This window comes from Anthonomus grandis, chromosome 10 (assembly GCF_022605725.1).
Source record: "Anthonomus grandis grandis chromosome 10, icAntGran1.3, whole genome shotgun sequence".
Lineage (NCBI taxonomy): Eukaryota > Metazoa > Arthropoda > Insecta > Coleoptera > Curculionidae > Anthonomus > Anthonomus grandis.
The window spans coordinates 8,100,742-8,126,737 of record NC_065555.1 but is presented as its reverse complement, the minus strand read 5'-3'; the positions used below and the strand labels follow the sequence as shown (position 1 = coordinate 8,126,737).

General features: G+C 28.8%; 1 protein-coding gene across 1 annotated transcript; it reads left to right on the top strand.

Moving 5' to 3' along the window:
• The first annotated feature begins 288 nt into the window (after positions 1-288).
• LOC126741370 (odorant receptor Or2-like) lies at positions 289-15,256 on the top strand. Its single transcript, XM_050447760.1, has 8 exons — positions 289-493; positions 7,313-7,552; positions 7,832-8,026; positions 8,458-8,581; positions 10,930-11,029; positions 12,643-12,735; positions 13,815-13,973; positions 14,953-15,256. Exons 1-8 carry the CDS (start codon positions 289-291, stop codon positions 15,004-15,006), a joined length of 1,170 nt encoding a protein of 389 aa, XP_050303717.1. The 3' UTR covers positions 15,007-15,256.
• Positions 15,257-25,996: the final 10,740 nt, after the last annotated feature.

The window sequence follows — 25,996 nt, the reverse complement described above, 5'->3', positions numbered from 1 at the left end:
TGACGCTAAATTAGGATCAAATGATGACTTAAAAAATGATTGATGTCTTTAAAGTTAAAAAAAAAATTAACTACACTACGCCAATGACTTGGTTTACCCAACACACTAATTATTATGCCTCTCACCCCAATCCATGGGCGGTATTTACGCCACACTATCTAATAAACTGTACTTATCGGAGTAAAAGTTGTTTAATTGATCCTTCGTATTTACTATAAAAACTTTATTTTACAAAACTTCATTCCATTTCGCCTGGCGGAAAAGTAACTTTAAAATACAAAAGAAACTATGGCCCGAAAAGACGAAGTTTTCCAGATTTGTAAAACTCTCTTACTTTACAGTAGCGTTTGGTTGGCGAAGATGCCCGATTGGCCAAAGAGTTCCGTAAAGTTATATAAGGTGTTTTCTTTGTTGTGTCAAAGTCTGTTCGTATCTTGTGTGCCACTATTTTTAGTAAATCTTTTTAAAGTTATCGGCCATGATATGGATACAGGTAAGAATATTTATAAAAGACCCAAAATCCTAGGATATTTTGTCTGGTTTTTGAGAAAATTTAATGTCTTATTAAAATAATATTTCCAGATGAGTAGGAAAAGGTAAGTGAGGCAAATTTGTGGAGTTAGACGAGATGAAGACTACTCACTTCTTCTCTCAAATTTGGCCAATAAACAGAGATTTTGATAACACTAGTAAATTTTAAATATAAATAATTGACCTTCACTTGTTTTGCCATTTTGTGTAAAGAAATTAACTATACATCTTACTAAATCTAGAAAATATCCTAAAAAACTAAGATATATTTTAAAAGATTTTTGTGAATCTAATTGTCGTTCTTATTACCTTTCGCATCTCTGAACGTTAATTGGTTATAGTTCCTTAGAGCCATATTGAGCCAAGTCATCATATTTAATGCTTCTCTCTTACCTTACTAGTGCTTTAAACTCTACTAAAAAATACAACATACTTATAAGGTTGATCAAGGCTGCAATCTGAACAGTGTCATCTAAACAGATACGTTTATCTCTATTAATCTTCCGTAACTTCCAGGAACTTTATTGTAAATAATATTAACGGAAGACATCAAAACCTAAAAAAAAAATTAAAAACAGTTTGTCGTAAGCCAAATACTCCTATAGAATCAGTATTCGGCGATTGCTGCATGTGAAAACCTATAACGTATTTGATGTCCAAACTCTACCCTCTATAGATAAACGATTACCAACTAAGTCTGACTAAATTTTAATCAGATTTTAGACCTACTAGAATATTTAGCATTACTGGTGATAGTTGCCGATTGTCAATGAAAAAAGAAGGCGTCAAAATGTCCAATAAAAACGATTAGCCGAATGGTTATTTCTGTCAATATTGGAAATTCATAAGATGCGATTTTCATAAGATGAAGTTAATTTGATACTGAGATATCTGGCTCAATGTCAGCTTATGCAACTTATCTATACCCGTGCAAGACAGATGAATTAGTCAGAGAGATCACCTGATTTAAATCGGATTAATTTAGTTTCAATTTATATTTACTTCATAGTTAATCTATTCGGCTCCAGGAACCTTAAAACCTTAAAAATGAAATAAAAAGGAAATTTTAACATTTTCTGTTTTAATATAATACTTGTTTGTATTGATTATAGAATGAAGCAAAAAATATATCTGAATACATATATTGACGAATATACGACAAAAAAACAGATATTTAATTTAGTGAATGCTGAGGACGTTAACCCTTAACTACTATCCTCCCTATAGTAAAACATTACACTACCCGCGGGTCAATATGACCCACTTGTTTATTTTGAAAATAAAAAACTATTTGATCAAAATAAACTAATTTATTCATAAAAAATGATGAAATAAACATTAATAAACAAATTTTGTTAACCAAAATATCCTAAACACACTTTGTGCAGATTTTTTTGAACATTGCTGGCAAACTGGTTTTTGCAGGAATCGCAGAAGGTATTCGTTTTGCGGTCCTTTTTTGGTGGGCAGAAAGCACATCTCTTTCTCTTGGATGCATCCTGAGCCTGCTGAAGAGCACAATGCGTTTCTATAACAACCCCAAGTATATATGCAGTCAGTTCTCTCAACCTACGTGGTATTTTGTTGTTGTAAACTCTCGATCTCATATAGGGTTTGCATAGTTGACGACCAAGATTTTTTTAGAAAATTTAATCACAAATTTCTTTTCCTTCGGCAGCAAATTGATAGATAACTCTGCTGTTGATTGCAGAAACGTTCAAAATCATGTGCAAAATAACCATTGGCCATCGGCGTGTCCTGCGAGATGTCGAATATGTTGCACATTTCTGGTCTAGTGCGTCAACACCGGCTTTTGTATCGTTGTAAAATAACACTATATCCGGCTTTTTTGATGAGTCGCCTACAATAGTATCGTTGTGCATTGTCGACAACAATATTACGGATTTCTTTTTTTTGGGAACGTGAGACACAATAGTGTGAGTAGAGGTAAACCCGAAAATGGAGGACTATACTTCACGTCTTTTGCAAGGTAAGAATTCGGGTGGAACAAATCTTTTATTCTTCTTGACTGTGCCAACATATGTAAGCTTATGATTGAAAAGTTCACCAGTTAATTCCATTGATGTGTACCAATTAACTCCCATTATGTTTCTATTGGTCCCAACCACAGGACCAACTAAATGAAGTACTGTTTCTGTCGGTATAGATAAGATCACTGCGTTTTCCGGTGTAGATTTCAGAATTAATCATATAATGTGATTTGGAATCTGCTAAAATTTGAGTCTTGATGCCGTATTTCGCCGGCTTAGCAGGCATGTACATTCTAAAACCGCAGCGCCTTCTAAAAGGAACTAACATTTCATCTACGGTTAAGAATTCAAAGGGCGTGTAACACATCATTGAGTTTTCAATAAATTCATTATAAATTTCAGATATTGCAGTCAGTTTGTCGACTTTCATTCTCTCCCGTCTGGTAACCATATCGTCCAATCTTAGGCAACATAATAGATAAGAAAAACGTGCAAGAGACATCGTACAACGAAATATATCTCTACCTGTCCCGTCGGTAGCCCATAGAGATCGTAGATCTTCGTGTCCGGATTTAAAAGAACCCAGCAAATATAAAAGGGCTAAAAACACCTCTATTTCAATTTTATCGATCTCTTGAATAAAAACTGATCGAAATAATGATCTGCTATTTTTTCGCTTCTTGAAAGTTGTATACTGACCTTGCATAGCTCTAATTTTTGCATTGGTTTGTTCAACCATCTTTTCAAGAATAGAGTGTGTGGTGAGAAGTCTCCAAGATTCCAACTCCGATGAGGGAGGGTTCTGGCGAGCTGGTCCTTTCAAACCAGGAAGTATTTTTATAATATTAGTCCTTTTCGTTTTTGCTCTAGGCTAGGGCCAAGGGCACCTGACACCACTTAGTTTTATCATTTCCATACCACAATTTTGTTTTCTTTACTGTTTGTCCTTCGTCTTCATATTCACTTTCCGATGATAACTCTGACTGACCCAATGGTTCATCATCTGGCTGCCACTCATTTTCGCTATCGCTGTCATGTTCACTGAATTCTTCAGAATCACATTCGTCCTTATCGCTTTCGTCTCCGTTGTCAAAAATCAGGTTACATGCAATCTGTCTGTCATCAATAACGTTTGTGCCGCTGATTGATGGTTCATTTGAAGTACTTCTATTTTCTTCAGGCTTATTTATAGGCTCCAGATCTTCCCAAAAAGTATTATCTGCAACTATCTCGAATCAGACAGTCCTCTTTGTGTCATAATCTAAAAACAAAACAAAGTATATGTATATTATGAAGTGTTTATCCACATAAATGTCAAAAAAAATCAATAAAATATCGATTAAATCGTATAACGAAATACTTACTGCATTACTATCCCCGGGTCAATTTGACCCACTAGACCAAAAAAAAATATCAACGCAACCACTAAGACACTTCAAACTTTACTATTCGTATTAACGGTCGACAGAATGAGAATACTCCGTTCGCCGCACTTCCCTCTCCTATGAAACACTAGATGGCGCAGAAAACGAATATGCCTTGGGTCAGTTTGACCCGGCGGATAGTGGTTAAGGGTTAAATATCATCGTTCTTTGAATTTTCTTAAAAATTTATATGCAATATATAATATCATATTAAAGTAGTGTAAACCCTTGATCCACATTGATTCTTAAAAGAAGTCTCTAAGTAAAAGGTATCACCTAATGAAACATGAATCATTAAATGATATTCCTTTAATTTAAGTTTAATTCCTTCAATTTGCCTAGCTTAAAAAAACTTTTACTTGATAATTAAGTTGACTTTATAAAAAGGTACTATAGTACCCCTGTTGTGGCCCTGCAAAGCTACATGGCTTTATTCTCAGTCTATTTCTAGAATTGTATTTTCGTATATCGTATTTTTATTTCGTATCTTACTTTACACTGTCGTCGTCGTTATTATTGTATTTTATACTGCATGCCTGAAGAATAATCTCTCCGTCTAAATATGTTATAATAAATAATTTTTTTTAAGTTAAAGATTCCAGCAGATCAAAGCAGTATAATTAGTAAATAAAAGTATTAAAAAAATTTAAATTAAAGACATTTATTTCATTTTATTTATACTACTTTGAAGGCGATTTATCTTGCTTCTGATGCTGAAAAAAAATTTTATATATTTTTTTGATTGCTTAATACTTTACTCCTTTAAGTAAAAATAAATTCACTATACTCTTGTAATTTTTACAGTCTCATACAAATACGATTTAATTCTTAATTTTAAAAACAACAAAAATGTGATGTGACATAAAATAAAAAATTAATGTGATTTTATATTGCAAGAAAGACTTTTGTTTCTAATGCAGATAACGGATGTGCCATTACACTAATATTTTAAATCAATATCTTTTTTTTACCTGTTTATTTACAGTGTACTAAATACGTCGAATTTATCGTATAATAAACGGAATTGATTTTCATGCAATTGCCAAAAAAAAAATTAATTATTTTTAAATTAAAAACATAACCGAAATAATTTATTTATCAATTAAAACTTCACAACCAAAATACTTTCGTTACAAACATTATTGCTATAACTTTAGTTTAATCAAAAAGTTTGTTTTAGATTAAATTTAATTCTTATTCAAAGTTAAATGTTTTTTCTCACTTTGTTTGAACTCACTAAAAAACTTGGATTAAACCGGAACGCGAATTTTATTAAGGCACATCGCTAGTTTTGTCATTATTGGTACAGCGGCATCTATTCTATAAGTAATTAAGAAAAAGATTTTTAGTGGGACTTCAGTCAATGCATATGAGTAAAGCAGAATAAAATCAAAAAAAATAGGAAAGATATATAAGCCCTAAGTGCTAACGTTGTTTTCGAATCTCATATATTAAGTACTAATCAGCAATAAACAATTGGAGCGATTTGCGCTTTAACCTAAATTCATTTTATCAAAAAATAAAATATTTGAAAAATTCTAAACATCTTTATTCTACGTTACTCCGCTTTTATAAGAAACTACTGGATATTGATTGGAACGAGCAAATGTTAATAAAGGCACAGTTTTATAGCTAAGAATTGATGTTTTTATTAAATAATGTTGTGGTCTTTTATTATATATAAATCAAATACTGTTAAAAATAAATAGTATTTGATATTTTTTTGAGTTGAATAAATATTATCTAACTAATTAAAACAATTTATTTTTGTATATAGTGTATTCATGATAAAAGAAACAATTTCATTTAAAATTCAGGTGTTTCTTTCTTATTTTATTTTTCTGGAACAGATAGATTAGTACTGTCACTTGCGCGTTTTAAGAAATAAAAAATTTCTTTACAGGGTGCGTAAGAAACTACGACGTTAACAATAATTTTTTAAAATAAAACACCCTATATATTATGACGTTTTATAATTCTCTAATATATTCGGAGTACTTTTTGTATAGCAAACCATATGCCTATAGTCCATAGTTTGTTAAATATGACGAACCAAAATAACGAACATATAAAATTAAAACATAAACATATATTCTAGATCTAGTGCAACAAATGTTTAATTTATTGTCCATTTGAATTAATGCGTTTTTGATGAACAATAAAAATTTTGATTACCGGGTGTCTTAAGTAGAAACTAAGATGCCAACATTAATTTTTTATGAGATTTTTTAGAAGGTAAGTAGACCTTATTATTTTCGATTCGTTTCCAATATTAGGACCTATTTGATAACGGTTTGTCATGCATGTGTAAGTATAATATTTAAGTATAATAATAAAAGGCTGACATAGCAAGTAACGAGGTATTGCCATCACCGTTCGACAATTTCTTGGTGCAGCTTTTCCTAACTAATGGATTGGACAAAGAGGACCGATTGAGTGGCCGCCAAGATCACTGGATATAACCCCATTAGATTTTTTCTTATAAAGCTATTTGAACTCATGCTTATGTGAATATACGAAATAATGTTGATGATTTAAAGCAAAGAATTCGACAAGAAATTAAACTAATTGATCCGCAAGTGATTGGACTCACGCATATGGAAATTATTTACCGACTTCAAAAATGCATTTAAGTAAATGAACAACAAACTAAATATTAGTTGCAATATTTGTATTTTTTAATGTCGTATGTTTTATTGGTCTATTACGACTTCAGGCATAGGGTATATGCTATTCAAAAAGTATTCAGAATATATCGTAAAAATCTAAAATATTATGAAATACAGCGAGTTTTAGTAAAAAAAAAATAATGTTGAAGTACCCTGAATGAAAAATTTTTATTGCAAAAGTGACAATGTTAATCGACGTATCCAAAAAATAAAAAAACACCTAAATTTTAGATAAATTTGTTTCTTTCATCTTATAACATAATTCCATTTAAAATGTTTAAATGTTTACACGATTGACTAATTTCTTTGTTGGATACTTACTGTAATGCCCATGCACTTACGTCCTATAGAAAATTATCAATCAGTCAAAAACTTGAGTTAAATAGAAAAAGATAATGCTTTATCGATTCTGCACTTAGATGGACGCTGAGAGGGAACGAGCATTTTTATATAGTAACATCGCACGTGACGCGGTTTTATCTACGTTCAATTTGGGTCAAGTTCTAATTGCAGAAGGGAAGTAGAAGAAACGCTTTCCTTCTCTTTTTAACTCATAAGTTACACTTATTATTGCAAGTTAATGCGTTGTTTTCTGGACTCAAAATTTATCAAGTACACAGAAGTCATTTATACAGACAAAATTAATTAATTGCGCTACTTTACAGCTCTATAGTGCATATATTTTTTTTTATTACAGCAGTAGGAGTCATGAAAAGCTTAACTTTCTATGGCGTAGTTATAGCCAAAATAGCAACAATTCAATCATCCAAAATGACAAAGCTTATAGAATCTGCAATTAAGAAAGAAGAAACTTTTATAAGGTCCAATGATTTCCATATTCGCAACTTATTTAGAAAATATTGTTTGTATTCAAATATGTGTGCTTTATTTGTAGCTTCTTTTACGAGCTTAACTGGCATTGTATTAATTATTGACAGTAAGTAATACATATATATAGTCATTTTTTTTAAATATGCTTGTGCTCTTTGCCATCTGTCCTTTAAAAAGTTAACAAATAAAAAATTGTAAAGGTGTAGTTAAAAATATAACAATATACTAATATTGATTTTTTTTTAAATGCCAGCACAGGCTTTTAGCTTGAAAATTTTAAAACCCGTTAGGCAAAGTTACAATTTCCAATTAGTGAAACATAAATATTGTATAAATATATAAATGTAACGAATAATGTAAATCTTATTAAGTAAACATTTTTTAGGCATATATATGGCTTCTTCATATAAAATTCAATATGATTCTAATGTGACGGATCATTTTGTTTACCCACATCCAGTGTATATGTGGTTTCCTTTCGATAAAGACAGCTACTATAAGTGCTCACTTACATATGAATTAATTCATATTGCTCAAACGACATATTATAATGGATCTGCTCAGGCATTTATTATTTCAGGTAAATTTTTACTATATTGTTTTAGTACTAATATCTGAAACCTACTGAGACCTAGTTTATTTTAAGTGTGCAAGCATCTTGCATTCTTACTTTCGCATAATTTTAGCGTTAATGATTGGCAAGTAAAATGTAAAACGTGTCTCAAAAATTGAATTTGTTGTACTAATAGTTTTTGAAGCATAAAACTGTTAAAATCGATTAATCCGATCACATAATTATGCCGAATCCAATAAACGCCGTATTCAAAACCATGAATTAATTTTAATAGTGTTTGTGGAATAATTAAAATTATTTTTTAATAGTACCATCTTTACTAAGCAAACAATTGTACCGTATAGAAAGAAATTAAATATTAGTCTTAAAATTAAAAATATAGATATTGGCTTTTTGCTTTATTTTATAATATGATAATGAAATATCTTGGATTTTAGCTTTGGTGCTAATAAAAATGCAATTTAAAATTTTGCAATACAGAATAAAAAATTTGGAACCAAGGAGGGACAATGCAATTAATCTACTCAAAAAATATGCAAGAGAACATCAAGTTTTAATAAGGTAATATGATATTTTTTATAAAATGTATGCTTTACTGTCCAGCCGCTTATACATAAATCAAGATTAAAGTTAGCTTTACTAGGTAAACTCAGTGGTCGGCAAAGTGTAACTCTGGCACAAATATTCGCGGATGGCGCAATAATATTTGCATTTAGGAAAAAAATTAGATCTTATTTTGGTAAATTCAAATTTTTCTATAAATCAAGAACATGTATATTTTTGGTAAAATTAAATCACAGATAAGTAATTAAAATGTATACTGTTGTAAAAATACAAAACGAACATTGAGGTTAATTTTATTTGGTTTCGTAAAAATAAACACAAACCATATTCAAACTACCGGCTGAAATTTTTTGTTTATTTTCGGCGTACTCCACTGTGATACAAAGGTACTACAGACCAGATGTTGCAATTGAAGAGTTGCATTGTCTTATTCTTATCACGTCTGCTGTTATCCTGTCTTATTAAAAAATTGTTGAATTTTTCAATCTAGCTGTATTTCTTACAAGTATTTTTATACAATTTTATTACACCTGGTATGTATGTTTGTGGTTAGATTTTTCATAACAAAATATCAAAAAGAGACACTTTACAAGAAAGCATGCGCTATTTAGCAGTAAATAACTTATCAGTTTCTCTGAGGAACTTTAGATAAGTCAAGGATCGTCAACTTCTGTGTTTAATATTTGGATTCAATCTTCCAGCAGTATTAATATGGCAAGTTTTGTTTTTATCCAAGAGATTGCTAAGAGAGGTAAACCGAGAGAACAAATTAAAATGTTTTTGAATATAACCACCCAGTATATCAAAGACTAAAATCGGTTTCGATTTTATTAATAGCAGTCGACGAATCTTGTGACATAAAAGATACAGCGCATGTTTCACTTTTTGTAAGATTTATATCTTATTTAGGCTCTAAAGGAGAACTTTTAGTATTATTGCCACTCAAAGGTCAGAAGCGTGAAGAAGATATTGCAACTATTGAAATTTAGTTTGTTATTGAAAGTTAGATAAACATCGTATTGTTTCTAATTCCATAGAGAGAGCCAAAAGTATGGTTAGTGGAAGGAAAGCGTTTGTTTCTATTTTAGAATAAAAAATAATCACGAGATAGTTGTTTATTATTGTATCCATCACCAAGCACATTGTTCGAAAAAATTTCTGCATTAAAATTTGTAGTAAAGTGATCGAATTAGTGATTACCATTATCAGCTTCATTTTAGCTAAACTTCTTAATCATCGCTAAGCTTAAGAAAGCAAATTGTTGTAATGTTCATATTTTGATCTTTGTTAAATAACTTCTCCGACCACTGGGTTAACCTATCATTCCCCAAGAATAAAATATTATTAAAATAGATTTAGCATCTTTGCTGCAGTTTATTATTTAGATTGTACTCAGATAATCACTTATAAATATATGGTTGATATTTTTCTTTATTTTCTGTTAAAATTTCTTTTCAAGTACTAGAGTTCAATCCAGTTATTTATGTTGATATTAGTTAATTTAAGGTCTTAGTAAGAAATATATTTTTCCAATCATTTAACGTGTAAAAAGCAGTTAATTTTGCCTCTCTTTGTCTTGTAGGTCTTAATGGCCAAATACATTAGACAGAAGTAGTAAATGATAAGTATATAACTTTAAAAGTTCTTTATCTGCTGAATGCACAGGAATAACATTCCTATAAAATACTTAACTTTCTTACTGGCTACTAATGAACAATCCAAATTTATTTAAGCAGCATATATATTGGAAAATACAGTAATCATATTTAGCAATATATCATCTTAAGAAAAGTTTGTTGAGGACCATACTGGTTTTTACTTCAATCGTTAGTAACTGTGCTAAAGCAGCCCATGTTCATTTTTTAAATCTTTGTTTGATAAAAATGGGCTTAGAAAATCATCTTCGTGATAATTGCCGTCATCAATATCAGATTTCGGCCAAGTTTGAACAAATTGTTATACTCTTGGCTATACACTTTTTGTGATATTTCTTATTATCAGAAATATTATTACCCTGGAATCAAGTAGAAAAAGTCGTAAAAACGTAGAACTTCTGAAGATGCTGTACATAGAAAAAATATTTTAAACCAGAAATTCTACATAGTAAAAGGCTAAAAAACTTCGTTCATCCTTGTTGTTGCTAGAAAAAACTCCTAAAAATTACTTTATCACAATAAGTCGCATGTTGTCATTAGACTGATAATAACTGGTTTTGACCACGACATCTACAAGCGACTAGTTTGCGGATCTATATTATTGATTTGCGTTTGACGGTAGTAATACCTACTATTATTTATTAAATCGTTTCTTTATGTGTGCTTATTGATCGCTAATTTTTTTTTTAGGTGGATAGGTGAGTTTAATGATGATATAAAATACATTATTCTTTTAGAATATTGCGTATCATCCTTAACATTTGCTTCGATTTTATTGGATATTATAAAGGTAATATTTTTTAAGCATTTGGATCAAATTTTGGGGATATATTAAGTTGGTTTTGCATACAAGATTTGTTCTGATAAATAAACCTAAAAAATCATCGACCCAAAAATTTATAAAAAATAAAAAGAGCTAGCAAATAATAATTTATAATTAATATTTAAAACATTTAATATATTGCAATTAAAAAAAACAAATAAATTATAAATAAGTCTCTATATGTATATTTTAAAATAATATTTATAAAAACTTTGAACTGACCGAAAGACCTACCAACATTTTAAAGATTTGTTGCCCGTATTGTTTCCCGGATAATTTATTGTCTTCTATTCTGTCAGATAAATTTATAATTTTCACAAATTTAGTAGTTGCCGTATATGGCAAATTTTGTAGGCTCTTATAATATATCACTTGTTCTGCACTATATCTTGCGTTGCTTGTAAGGAGCAAATTTTTTTGAAAAACCTGTACGTTACGTCTTGGTATTACGTATAAGAAAAATAGGTTTGGAAGTTAATTTATGTAAACTCTTTAACTGTAGGCCCTTGGATTCTTTAAAACTATATGCTAAAAATTCTGAGACAGGGATAACTTAATACAATTAGAAATCGTATTTGGCTGTATTCTATCTAGCTTAGTAGTTTAATTAAAGTAAGGCAATGAAAAAACCAAAGAAAAAAACATAATATTACAGTAGGTGTCGGAAAAAGTTAATTTTGAAGTTTTAGTTTAGACCAAAATCTTGATCGTCTCAGTAGCATTGCATCATTTGATTGCTTCTTTAACATGCCTTTCTTACTTGAAAAAGCTATTGCTGGTATACCGGAATATTTTAACAACAATATTTTGTATTTTTCAATTAAAAAAAAGCATTACTAATTTGAAAAGATGTTTTCGCAAAAGCTTTTCTATATGGCATATTTCATGACCATTAAAGCCATACTTACCACAGCGAACATGAAAAGCTGCAAATAAAACATAACCCATATTCGTAGAACATGATACAATTAAGAACCGGATTAAAAAAAGGAACACTGCTTTAAGCTAGTACGTAGTGTTTGGATTACCAGGAAATACTGTTTTTTTTTTTCGTAATATGTCTAATTATATCTGATTATATTATTTTATTCCCATTCTCTTCTAATTTTTAAATTGAGATAAGGATATATAAATGATGATTCGATTTTTCCATCTATTTTCTATATCATCGTTTCATTTTTTAAATAGTGTCTAGATCGCCAGGAAATTATGTTTTTCTCTCGTAATGTGTCTAATTATACCCAAAAAGTATCATGTTATTCCCATCCTGTTCTTATTTTCAAATTAAGATAAGGATATATAAACGACGATTTGATTTTTTCACATATTTTTAATATCATCGTTTCATTTTTTAAATAGTATTCGGATCACCAAAAAATTATATTTTTCTCTCGTAATGTGACGAAAAAAGTCAATAAATTGATAGGGAATTAATTAAAAAAAGTAGCTTCTTTATAAACATCTAGACAAAATCTTTAAAGTAAATGATTATTTTTTTTATAAGATATTTATTGGAATGGTCAGCATTTAAAAAAGAAGTAACAATAAATTAAATCCCTAATAAAAATTACTTTTTTTAGGGCAAACAAATGGCTTTTAATATACTTTTTATACTACTCACCATATCGCAAATATTTGCAGTGGCCTGGAGTGCAAATGAGATTTTTAATGAGGTATGTACTTAATATACTTAACTATATGTATTAGCACAAAAGTCATTAGATCTTTTATATTTTTTCACACATTCTACCTTATAAAAAGAGCATTTTTATCGATATAATATTTATATTTCTAAGAAAAAACAAAAGTAGAAAGTATGAAAATATTTTGGAAGTATTATAATTTAGATAAACCTAAATATCTTTTACAACCGTCTGTTTATTAAAATGTGTATATACTCGTGACAGTTTTTTGATCCCGACTTAAATTATCTGGACTTCTTTGTAGAAATATATTAAAAAAATAATTGTGCTAAATTATTGTGCTAAATTGCTTTCTTTAGTAAAATTATAATGCATACTGTGCAAAACACTCTGTATATAAATGTGGAATCCAAGTATACAAAAGCACACTCTTCGTGGGAACATCAAATAAAATTGTATTTCTTTCGAAAATGTCTTATTAAAAAATATATAGTGAAATCTGTTAGACAAGTATGATTTTAAAAACTTCTGTGTACTACCTAAAAACACATATTATTTTTCTAATAAAAGTTCAAAATACCGAAGGCCTTTGAAAAATGTATAAGAATCAGTGCATTTAATTTTTTTTATTAATCATGATATTACGTTATAGCGTTAACTAATTATTTAATTGATGGTGTAGTGAGTAAGAAAACCATTATAGAGCTGAAACAGAAGATCAGACTGGAAATTGCCTTCATATAATCGAATTTGTGCAACCAAAGTAGTTAAAAATATATCCAAACGGATTAGACCTTACGTTCAAAGGGTCACAGCGCGTGTTTTCGTAATATTTTTTCTCATTAATAATTATTTAGATATTTTGAAAACTAGGGAGCTCCACCATTTATAATTGTATAAATCAGGTACATGAGCATGCACATTTTTATACTAGTTAGCTAAGACCCTTGACTATCCAGTACTCCTCATTGCATTAAAGTACTTCTCTGTAAGTAGTTATATAAGTATGTTAGTTATTATTTTTGCGTTTTTTAAGAATTTTATCTTAGAAAGTTTCTGCTTAGAACATTTTTCCCAAAAAAATTTAACTGTCACAATATTTTTTCCAGGGTTCAACTGGCATGTCCGCTGCACTTTTTGAATGTCCATGGTATGAGTTGGACCATTCCTGCAAAAAATGCATCCAAATGATGATTATGAGATGTGGAAAACCACTAACGATTACTATAGGTCCTTTTGGCTTCATGACATTAGATGCTGCTATTTCAGTACGTAAGAAAATTGAATTTAATAATATTACGATGATTCAAAGTAAATGTACGCACTATTGCTAACTTACATTGTCAATCTTTAATTAATGACAATAAGTGAAAATTTTCAAATACTAAATGGGTGATGAATGTCATTCAGAAAATTTAAGAAAAAACTTATTTCGATGATTAACTGTTGTTATTTTAATCTATATTCATCTCATTATAAAATAAACCACAAGCTGCCACTATCTAAGACCATCCACCAAGAAATATTGTTTTAAAAGGTCATATTCGCTTGATCATCCATTACCCTTGAAAGACACATTTAAAAAGTAGTTAATTGTTACAGGGGAGTTGTGCGATGAGAAAAATTAAACTTACACAATATTCCTCCATTCATTAAGGAGAAGTTGAAATTTAAGTAATCTGAAAAATATTGCCATTAAAATCATCCTATAATTCTCATCGCAAGGTGGCAACAAATCCATTAATTATAAGACAATTTTAATAATTATAATTTTGAATTGACTTTTTAAATTTCACCTAATTTTTACCTATTGTAATGTAACAAAAATGTCTTTAATTTTATTTATTCAGTCATTGAAATTTAGCTCCTTGTGAGCCCTAAATTCTACAGATTCCAATTCTAAACTCCTGAAGATGGATTTTTATAATGTACAGCATGCATTTCATTTTCCTCTTAAAAAATATGTTTTTTTCTTTATAAGCTTGGATTAAATTGAAGGAATGCTACAATTAAAAGGTTTGACCCTAGACTTACAGAAGTTTTAGTTTTGATAAGTGTATTCCATTAATGACAAAAAGCTTTAGTTATATTTTGATAATTTTTCACTACTCGTAATTCACAAGATAAATAGGACGGCGCCCACTTCATTAAAGAGATGGCAATAATGTAGCGTTTACTTGCGTCATCGTGCGAAGAATTATTATTCATTATTATTTTTTCCCTATTGTAATAAAAAAATTATTTTAGAGAGTAAAACTGGCTTTTTCACTGATTTCTGTGCTTTCAACATCAACCATCTAGAAAAAACACGGAAACACAATGATGCAAATTTTATAGAAATACGAATGTTTTATTAATAAAAATATGTACTTTATATAAATCGATTTTATGTTAGTCTTAGCTGATAAACTACTAGTTTTTTTAGCAAAAATATTTAAGATCTTCTACTTTTCCTTTATATCTATAGAGCAAGTAGAATAAAGTTAGGAAATAATTGTAGTAAAATGTAGCTTTAAACAAAGAAAAGTTCAAATTAAATACTGCGGCATAATAGTATTTGTTTTCTTTCCTTAAGGATAAGATATATGCAAATACGGACCTACATGGGGATTATATGGAGTAAAAAGAAAATTGAAATTTTCAAAAATGATTTTAAGTAGTTAAAGGTTTAAAAATTAAACATGAATATTTTCTGATAAATAAAATATTAATCGTTATTCTAACTAAATTATTCTTAAAAAAAACTGAAATTTTAACATAAGTTGTATATATAGGATAGTGCATCAAAAACGAAACAGCTTAGTTTTTCTTTTAGAAAAATGCTCAGACCCGTCGATTTTTTTTTGAGGGGGACACAGGTTTGGTGGAAACTCACGTTAACACATGCAGCCCCTTGGGCGAGAGTGACGCTGTCCCTAAAATCCTAAATGGAGTTATTTTAGAGGTCTTTTAATTTCCTTCATAATAATGTAAAATTCATGTACTTCAATTCACTAGTTCTGTAGATTTATTAATAAATTTAAGAATAAACTGACTCGTCAGGCAAGTAAATGTTGGAAATGACCACTATAACTCTCTATACATTGATAAAGATTTTGCTCAAAACGCATATTTTACTATATTTGAGGAGTAATCTGAAGCAAATCATCTAACAATGTTGGCTGAGTAGCATTTATTTTGCTTTTTAAGTGACCTCACAAAAAGAAATCCAAAGGTGATAAATCTGGCGATCTTGGGGGCCATTCGATGGCATCTCTTTTACCAATTCTTCTGGTCTGAGCATTTTTCCAAAAAGAAACTGAACTGCCAACCCTGTATATGTATATATTTCGTGATATGATCTGTAAACCAATAACATTTGCATTAGAAAAATGCAATATTAATTACAAATCCATTGACAATCCCATAACCTACAACTTTTAAAACGGTATCTCATAGAGCCTAAGAATCACAACCAAGAACCACAAGTAGTGTATTATAAGAATAAAGCATAACATGAAAATATATTAAAGCGGGTGTATATGAAAATGTATGAAAAAATCTACACTCTATCATACCTACATATATTGGACATGCCTTGTTAGTTATCTTATCTAAAAAAGGAATTTTAATCTAATATTTTAAAGTGAGAGATTTGTTTTATTCCAATCTAAAAACTATATTATACGAAAAAAAAATATTTTTATATTTTTATTTCTGGTTTTTTTAAATTAATTATTACATTATCAACTTTAATTTTTATCCTAAATAATAGTGATTATATCCTTTTGGAAATTTAATTGACTGTAGGGTTTTTGAAAATTAAAACACAATTCTAATATTCATTGGTGTAATACAACATTGAATATATCATAATTTATTACAAGACCGTGTATAATATTTATAACTTAAAGACTACTTAAAATCTTTCAAAAATTCTATCTTTTATGGGCTTCTGTGACAAATTTTTGTTTTTTTTTTGAAAAAAACAATTTTTATTCTTTTCTTGCAAATACAGTTCCTTCTACAGTTCTTGTCTATTTTATGACTTTTTAGGTTTTGATCTCCTTTTGATGCTCCAATTTTTGATTATATGCCATAAATAAAGAACTCTGCATTTTGTATATGTATTTATAACCTTGATCCATGCATTTTAGTGCTTCGTGATTTGTGAATATCACCAATGAAAATCGAAATTCGGAAGAATTCAGTCACTTTTACATTTTAATGTATCCTAGTTTGTTGTTGTAGTTAAAAAAAAATTAATTAGCCTGTTAAATCTTAGTAGTGAATATTGAATTTTAGGAACTACTAGTTACTTCTAAGTTCATGAAATTTACCAGGCATAAAGATATAAAAAACCGTCATCACTTAACTACTATTAAATAAATAAAAAAAAAAACGTAACTTTATAAAAAAGCATCTACGGACTGTATTTAAATGATGCAAATTTATCTTTTTAAAAATATATTTCACTTTAGTAAAGAAAGCTAATATTTAGTAATAACTAATGCGAGTAACAACTAAATTAAAATAATTTTATATGATCTTGACATGTACTTAGTTTGTATTCCTATCCCGAAAAACTTCTTACTTAATATTCAAACCCTATTTGAAATATCTCATTTCGTATGTAGCGTCTTCAACTACGATAATTTATTGCTACTTCAACTACGCGTGTGGCTCTAATACTATTGCAAAGGATGCATGTTAGTGAATTTTATTAGGACCCAGTAATGTTTCGTTGACTATTAGATTTTCACACCATATAAGGAATAATGACTGGTAGTAAGATCTTATGCAAGATGTTACTTAATTTCCTAATACTTATATTATTTTTTGAAAGATAATGCTTATTAGAAAATTTTAATATCAAGTATACTATTAGTTCCTTTTGGAATGAATATTTAATTATCATTGACGTGTTTATATGTATATTAAGATGAAAATACATTTTGCAATTTGGTAATGATAACTTAGTAAGAAAAATATAGAGCAGCGAACTTATTATTAATTATAAATGACAAGTTTAAACTTATAGTGTAGCTTAAATTCTCTCAGGTCTAAGTTTCAAATCTATTCGTGTAAGAATATCACAACACAGCTTATCTTTAATTATAGAGAATAATAAAATAGTAATCCTAAGTAAAATATATTACATATTTCAAAAAAAAAATGTATGCTTTATTGTCTGGCTGGTCCCAATGTTAAATTTCAAAAGAAAAGTTCCAACACAGCATCATTTTAGTGGGACCTAATCCGAGAAATATTTGCTAATAAAAGGGGGATTTGAAGTCTAATTTTGCTCGTTACGTCTCTCTCCTTATCTCGGATAGGATAGACGATGGCCGGATAAAATGGCTCGAGTTTCAATTTAGGAGGCTAATTAAAATTTAAGCCTAAAAGTTGCGACCAGATTAGCGTGTACAGATGCCACATGGCAGTTGCCTCCTAATGGAAGAATATTATCACTTTGTTTCGTCCCTTTTCGGGTTTGCACCCTGATTCTTGGTAAGGATATTTAAACAATCATTATATTTAGGTTTAGAGATTACAATAAAGCTATTTATAATACAAATAACCAAAAAAACAAATATTATTTGTAGAATCAATGCATAATAATAACCAGTACAATATGAAAAAAATTTCAGTACAGTATTTTTTTTTAAACAGGCCTTAAATGTCTTATCTATTAAAACATTAAGAGGCTGCAATTGGTTACTTAAGCTTTCAGATATATTTACCAAGTCTGTATTCTTATGAACTAAATTCATTTTTCTATTGTCAGTTGAATGACTATGAAATGCATTCTGAAATAAAATATTGGATGGATTACTTGAGAAGCATTTAGCTTCTTATTCCTACTAAAAGTTTTTTTTTCTTTAATTTTTTATCAAAATTTTTAGATCAGTTCTGATTTCCCTCAAAATATTGTTAATATTGGTACAAAACGCAAAACTGAATTTTATTTTCGTTAGGTTTTTTGGTATTTTTACAGCATTCAGTTTTATCCCTTAAAAATTAGCGAAGGTAAGTGCAGTAGGCTCTATGGTATTTCAATTCCTACCACTTGCATATTTTATCTGGATATTTCTGGAGCAATGTCTGATTTTGCCGTTTCTATATTTTGTCTAGATATTCCCAGAGGACACTAATGTATCAGTTGATAACACGAGAATAATATTTTTCCTTTGGGCTAAGATACTATGCAATATATCTGCCTATTCCAAATACTACTAGTAATAGATGAATAATATCAGATGAATAGTAAATAGTAATCTTAGTTCTTTCCAAAACTTGTCTCCTATTTTCATAATGGTTTCCTGATATTTTTGATTTAGAGGAATTTTAAGTTATCCTGATTCTCCTATTAAAAAAAATTAGGATAATTTCTCATTAAGTCGATTGTGCCTAAAAACAAATGAATACGTCAAAAGTAGGTATTTACATAATACGGTATATTTTATAAAAAGTTATACAGTCCTTCCTTTATCCTAGGGGCCACTCAATAGTGTTTATAAAAATAACTACAGTTTGTTACGTGTTTTACGATTTTTACTTAATTACATCATATAACATTCGCCGTTCGCAATTATCTAGATGAAGTTTAAATCATTGGATAGGTAGACGAGGTTCATTGAATGGCAACCCAGATCGCCAGATTTAACTAACCTCGATTACATGTCATAAATGTATGTCACTAAGCGAGTTTAGAAGATTTAAAAGAACAAATACGCAGGCAATTAAAAAGAAAATATTGCTCCAGATATCATTGGACAACGTTTAAAAAGAATTTTTAAAATCGCCTTGGTTAATGTCAGGTTATTAACGGTGCTTAATTCGAACTTTTAATAAATTAAAAGATCGGTATTTCTTTAATTTTAAATTTGTAAAAAAATTCGTTCTTTCTGATTCTGCATTAAAAAATGGTAGGTTCCATTTAAAAAACATACTGATGACGTCATATCTTTTTTTTTAATTACCCTGTATATTTAATTTCTACATAGAAAAGCCCTAAACTCGATATTAAAATCAACGGGTTTGGGTATTTTTTTCAGAAACGGTCCATTTCATTTTTATTGAACCTATCCGCTACTTTACGGATGCACTGTATATTTCCCATCTTATAATATGTTGATAAAAATTAGGATAAGACTTTGAACTATATTATATTGTACTAGTTATCATTTAAGCAAGATTCTAAAAGGAGAGCATCTAGATAAAAAAAATTAAACTCTTATTATTGACTAATAGATGAGTACATTATAAAATTAAAATTAGAAAGTCAGCCAAGATATTTTTTTTGACATATAAGAGAAACCTTTTTTAAAAATGCGAAGATTTTTTCAAATTTTGTAATATAGTTATTTATTATTCTTAAATATGAGTTTTACTTTTAAATCATTCTACTAAGAATGTCTGCTCATAGCGTGTATATATGTGCTCATATGTGAATATTCTTTTTTATGGCTTTATGTCTTTGAGATCTTGCTAATAAGTCAATAACGATTAAGTATAATGCAATTTAATATGTATGTTATATAAAAAATATTAAAAAATGGTTTTAGCATTTAAAAAAATCAAATATACTTTTTATGATTACAGAATACAATAATAATTAGTCCTTCTTTGAGGGTCTTTAATTGTGAAAAGACCCAACAATAAATAGATAAACTCTTAATAACTTTTTTACGGCAGTTTCTACTGAATTTATGTTATGAATTCAATAGGCTAATGGATTACAACTCATTAATGATTTAAACGTGTTGTATCGACATTTAGGCGAGTTTTCTTATTATCTTAAGCGCTATTTTGTTTTTTTATAAACAAAAAATAGAATAGAAAGATATACACCCATATTAATGACTTTTTAAGTACTTCTTGTACTAAATTCTTTTGTTTTCTATTCTGACAGCATTATTTTATTACCTTTTATATAGTAGTTTTCACTAATAAATATTTTAAAATGTCATTTATTTATTCCACTTTGTAGAATATCGGGGATATAAAACATCGAATGAATAAACGTTTGACCATCTTTTATTTTGACCTAAATATGAGACAGTATAAGTATAATTGGGATATAATATAATTTTCTTGAAATATATGTCGCTTTTCTTTTTTTTCTAAAAAAGCACTCATTACAAGAAAACCTTTAAAATAGCTTGTATCTCAAATTAACCTAAATAAAACATAATATAATTATTAATAAATATCTTTTACAACGATAATAACTACGTATGACAAAGTGTGCTAAAAAAGCAGATATTTAGCTTAATGGCTACTATTCTTAAATAATAATTAATTTTTATTTATTTTTATTATTTTAAATAAAGTATCTTTTATAAAATCTATTCGAACTCCGGTACTAAAAAAAATGAGTTTTTAGATTTTTGTCGATGTAGGGGTAATTCATTTATTTGTAAGTATTTTATTTTGTGTGTAAATTCTTAACTTCAATGCATAAATCTTCCTGTTTTTTGATTTTCTTGACTACCTTTCCAATGTTTTGTGCAATAGTACTGCTATATCTATGATAAAAACAGTTTTTTCTAGTTTCTTGATCAGAATTATGTTGGATTTTAGCGAATTTAAAAATTTTGTGTTATAAGCAAGTTTTTGATGTATAATTGCAGTTGCGTTGTTATGTCTCTCTACATCTGCTTCCTATCACCAAATATCCCTGTGCAACTTGTTCAGTAATTGTGCCAACTTAAATAATTCACCTTTTACACCTTTCTTAAACTGCTAGCCTTAGAATATACCTCTCATAATTTCGGATCCTCTTTGCTTGGTCCTGGATAGTAAGAATTAGTTAATCCATTTTCAGAAGAAACGACAATAAGATAAAGTCGAAATATTACCCATTTGTAATGACGTCATTTTTGTTTATCTTTGTTTAGCATATTCCAAACAGCGGCGACAACAAACTTTTGAAAAAAATTGGTGTCTGATTATTCATCTTTTATATACTAGGTTATGTAAAATATCCGTCACTGTCAATCAAAAATATTGGTTTGTCAACTTGTTCTTGAACGTTATTTTGAAAAGTGTTAGCTAATGCCTAAAAAAAGATATAATAGGTATAATGAACAATCGCAGCTGATGATTTTAAATATATTGGCTTTTTTTCAACTGGAAAAGGAACAAGTCCGAAACAGAATTGCACTTCAAATTGAGAATGTGGTACAGCGAGCCGCAGATGCAACAAAATTGAGCACAACAACGATCGCAAATATAAAGAAGAATGGGATAAAATTAGATCAGGATTACGCAGCCCGTATATCTTCCAAGCAAAAGACAGCAAGCCTGTACTATTGAACCATCTTCTTATGGAGTCAATAGAAAACTCAAAATATTCAATTTCTTCCCTGAACTTTTCTCTTATTGTTGCCAATATTACATATTCTTTTCTGGCGTACATAGAATAAATTGTGTCCCGAATTCTATGTTTCAAATATGTTGTAATTTTGGTTTTTGCGATCTTTTGCTTGGAAAATATATGAGCAGCGTAATCCTGATCTGATTTTATCCCATTTTTCTTTATATTTGCGATCGTTGGTGTGCTCAATTTTGTTGCATCTGCGGCTCGCTCTACCACATTCTCAATTTGAAGTGCAATTCCGTTTCGGACTTGTTGTTTATGTCCCATTATTTATGATTAATTATAATAATATTTGTTAATTGTTAAGTTTGTTAATAATAAAATAAATACTACAAGATTTTTTTAAATTTTTTGGGAATGAAAGTATATACACGAATATAAAAATATAATAATATGCTGCTTAAATAAATCATTGGTTAATTTCTGAACGTATAAAAATACATAGCAGACTATTAATTTCTGAAGGCGATGGTAAAGTTTCTAACCCAATATTGATTGGCAAAAATATCTACGCCATAACGTTTTTTCTCACCTGGATGACGTAACTACAAATGGGTATAATTTCGACTTTATCTTTAATAATAGTCTTATCTGTAATTTAATTTGCAAATCTATCATGAAATGGTTTTTGTCCCCATATGTGTTTTATTTTCCAGTTTAGTCTTTCATACCATTTTAATATTTGGATGCAAAACTAATTATTCAATTATCACTCTTCGAGTAGTGCCATCCAGTTCTTGAAGGACTCCACTTAACTATTTTAAAAGAATAAATAAAATAACTTATTGACCAATAATTATTCGCCGTGATCAAGTAATATCTATTTAGTTTGCTATTAAGTAGTTTAGTTAACCTCTTCGTATAATTTTCTTTAAACTTGTTTTTCATGTAAGACCGACTGAAATCCCTATTTATCAAATTTTGCTACTCAATTTACACATTTTTGTATTATATATCTTTTAAATAAAGCATATAATTGATTTAGACATCCCTGTTTCTTAAAACTTAATATCTAATTTTGTTCTTACATAATAAATTTAAAAAAGAGTTTAATACCAGATGAAACTATGCTCTATACGAATCCTTTTAAAGAATCCTTCTTCTAACATAAATGTATTAAAGGCAGTGCTTAACCATCATCAGATTTATCCTCTGCATCATCATTGCTTATTTTAATGCAATCTAAACTCTTTGCTTATTTATTTATTATGGAATAGATTACTGATAACACGGCCTTTGAGGCCTCTTGAACAACCTTTCCATAAGGGTTGCAAGGAGGGTTCGTTATAGTTAAATAGGCCATGATGTATGTGTAGAGAGTCTTAAAACCACGGTTTACAAACATTACAATATGTTATTATTATTACGACTATTATTATTTTTTACAGATACTAATAATATACTATATATATAATAATACGGATAGTAATAATAACAACTCACTAGAAATCACAAAACGTAGTATGAAGTAAGTATATGTTAAAAATTTGATTTTAAGTATGCAAATGCGTCGCAGAGCAGCAAGAGCAAGAAAGAGCAAGAAGTGAATAATAATTTTTAGATAGAATCATTAATTTTATTTCATATTTCAATAAAACATATTAAATGTCACTTAATTTGTTAATTTTTCTGTAAAATTTAGAAAAGAAGATGTATTTATTTAAATAATTTCTTGTTTTCCTTACTAGTAACATACTGCAACCAATGCAATGTATTTTATTATTTGACATAATATTTTATAAGACTTTATATTAATTTCTCTATAATGCAGTGGGTATATTAAAAAAAGGGCAAATACGTTTTTGTATGATTGTGCTTCTGTCCAGATTTGTGTCGAGCCATTTAATATATATGTCTTCGCCAGGAATTGCACTTTCGTACTGTGCGTTTTTAACTGCATGGGTGAAACCGACTATGTGACATGTCATATATCAAAATAACCGAAGCGTAATAGAAAATATCCCTGATGGTTGGGATTGTTTTAACGTTATGTCGATAAACAAAATAAGTTTTTTAAACAAAATACAGATTTTTTAAAAATCAGAAAATTACAGGAAATTATAACAATATGAAGTTATTTTGACAATAACTAATTATTAAAAGGACTTCGCATAAAATGAAAAAAACGAGCGGGAAATTAGGGTGAAACTAAATGAAATGTTTGCCTTGTATCCCGACCAAAACTACTGGGTGTTCCATTAATAATTTTCCTTGTAAAAAAAATGTTTTATAAAAGTGGTACAAAAAATGCTGGAAATAATTTTGAAAGTAATTTCTCAGCAGCTGAAGGGCGTTGCAGCTACTTCGAGAGTAACTTTATATTTTCGACAAAAAAACTTTCAATACCGTGAGTCTAAAAATATTATAGTAACAATCTGTAAAGATACCCCTAAAAAAAAGTTTTGACAGAATTTTCTGTCAGATGTCAAATAAAGTGTTGGCAGGAGTTTTTACCTTCAGTCACAAAATAGTTGAAAGTCCGCTCTGAGTAGACCGATTTTTTTGAAATAACTTTTGTATTACAGGTCATTAGTATTTTATTTTTTTACCAAAAATTATCACTTTTACCTTTTGCTAAAATCTACTAGGGAGCGTTGACTTGTGACATAATCTATTCGACTAATTATTTTGAAAAAGTTAAATGCAACCATACACATATTTTTTAGGCCCAGTAAATGCTGGAAATAAAGCTTAATATAAGCTAGTGAATGCCGCATCTTAATATCACTTCTCAAAATAAACTTATTGTATTCATTAGTAAATGAAAATTATTTAAATCTTAATGAAGTAAATTCCCATTGGCTCAGACGAGTTGAGAAAACTCGTGTTTAGGTAAATATTTGTTTAAAGAAAAAACTAAGGAGACTAGCTTTCCTGAAAATCAGAAAGAAACGGCGCTGTCTTATACAGAACTCAAATAATAAAATAATATAATACATAATACATCTATTGCGTGATTTTCAATTTATTAAATGGTATACTGACTGAACCTCGTAGTTCAGTTAGTTTAGATGAAAGTTATGAAAATACGAGGGAAAGATCTCGACGCATGTTCTAAAGGTCATTTGAAGGTTCTTCTTATATTCATCTTAAAGAACATTCTTTTAACAGGATATGAATAAACTACTTTACGTTATAAATAATCTACCTTATGAAAGCCTATGGTCATGTACCATGGAACACGTTTTTTAAGCACAATCTTTTCTTAGCAGGATATGAGTAAGTTTCAATGAACATTTAAAGGTCTATTAAATCTTTTTCTTATAGAATTAATATTTTGCTTGGCATTTAAGAATAAAATAATACTAAGATTGACATGGGTTACTAAAAGAACTTTTTGAAATCGTGAAAAACGCCTTTGTTTTATTACTTAAAATTTCTTAGACTTTTCACGAATCTTTTATACTAGATATATAAATAATCCCCGGTTAGCGCTCTAAGAAAAAACCTTATTGCTAAGTTCGAATTCATAATAACCAACCCCAAAAACCCCCAGGATAGGTTTTTTAACATGTTTTAATGCAAAAAAATACACCCTATGATGATACCCTATGAAATAATTAATTGGTAACAACTAATAGGTCTAAGCATTATTAAATTAACTCATTTAAGCTTAAAAAGATGATAAAAAAGAATTTAGTTATGTAGCCAGAAATAGGTAAAAAAAAAACAATTAGGTTGATTTTAAAATGACCTTCAGAGAGGTAGTTTAATCGTAATATCGTATTAAAAAAATAGTATACATAAGTTTAATTAGAAAATATCCAACTTGACCTGCAAATAACACGTATCAGGCTAACACCTAAAATGATCACAGAAAATGATCAGGTTTTTTCTTCTTACTTTTTACGCGGTAATTCTTTAAAAAGGCAGTCAAGAATTTAAGCCAATTTAAAAACTAATACTGTTAAAAAATTATTAGAAAAA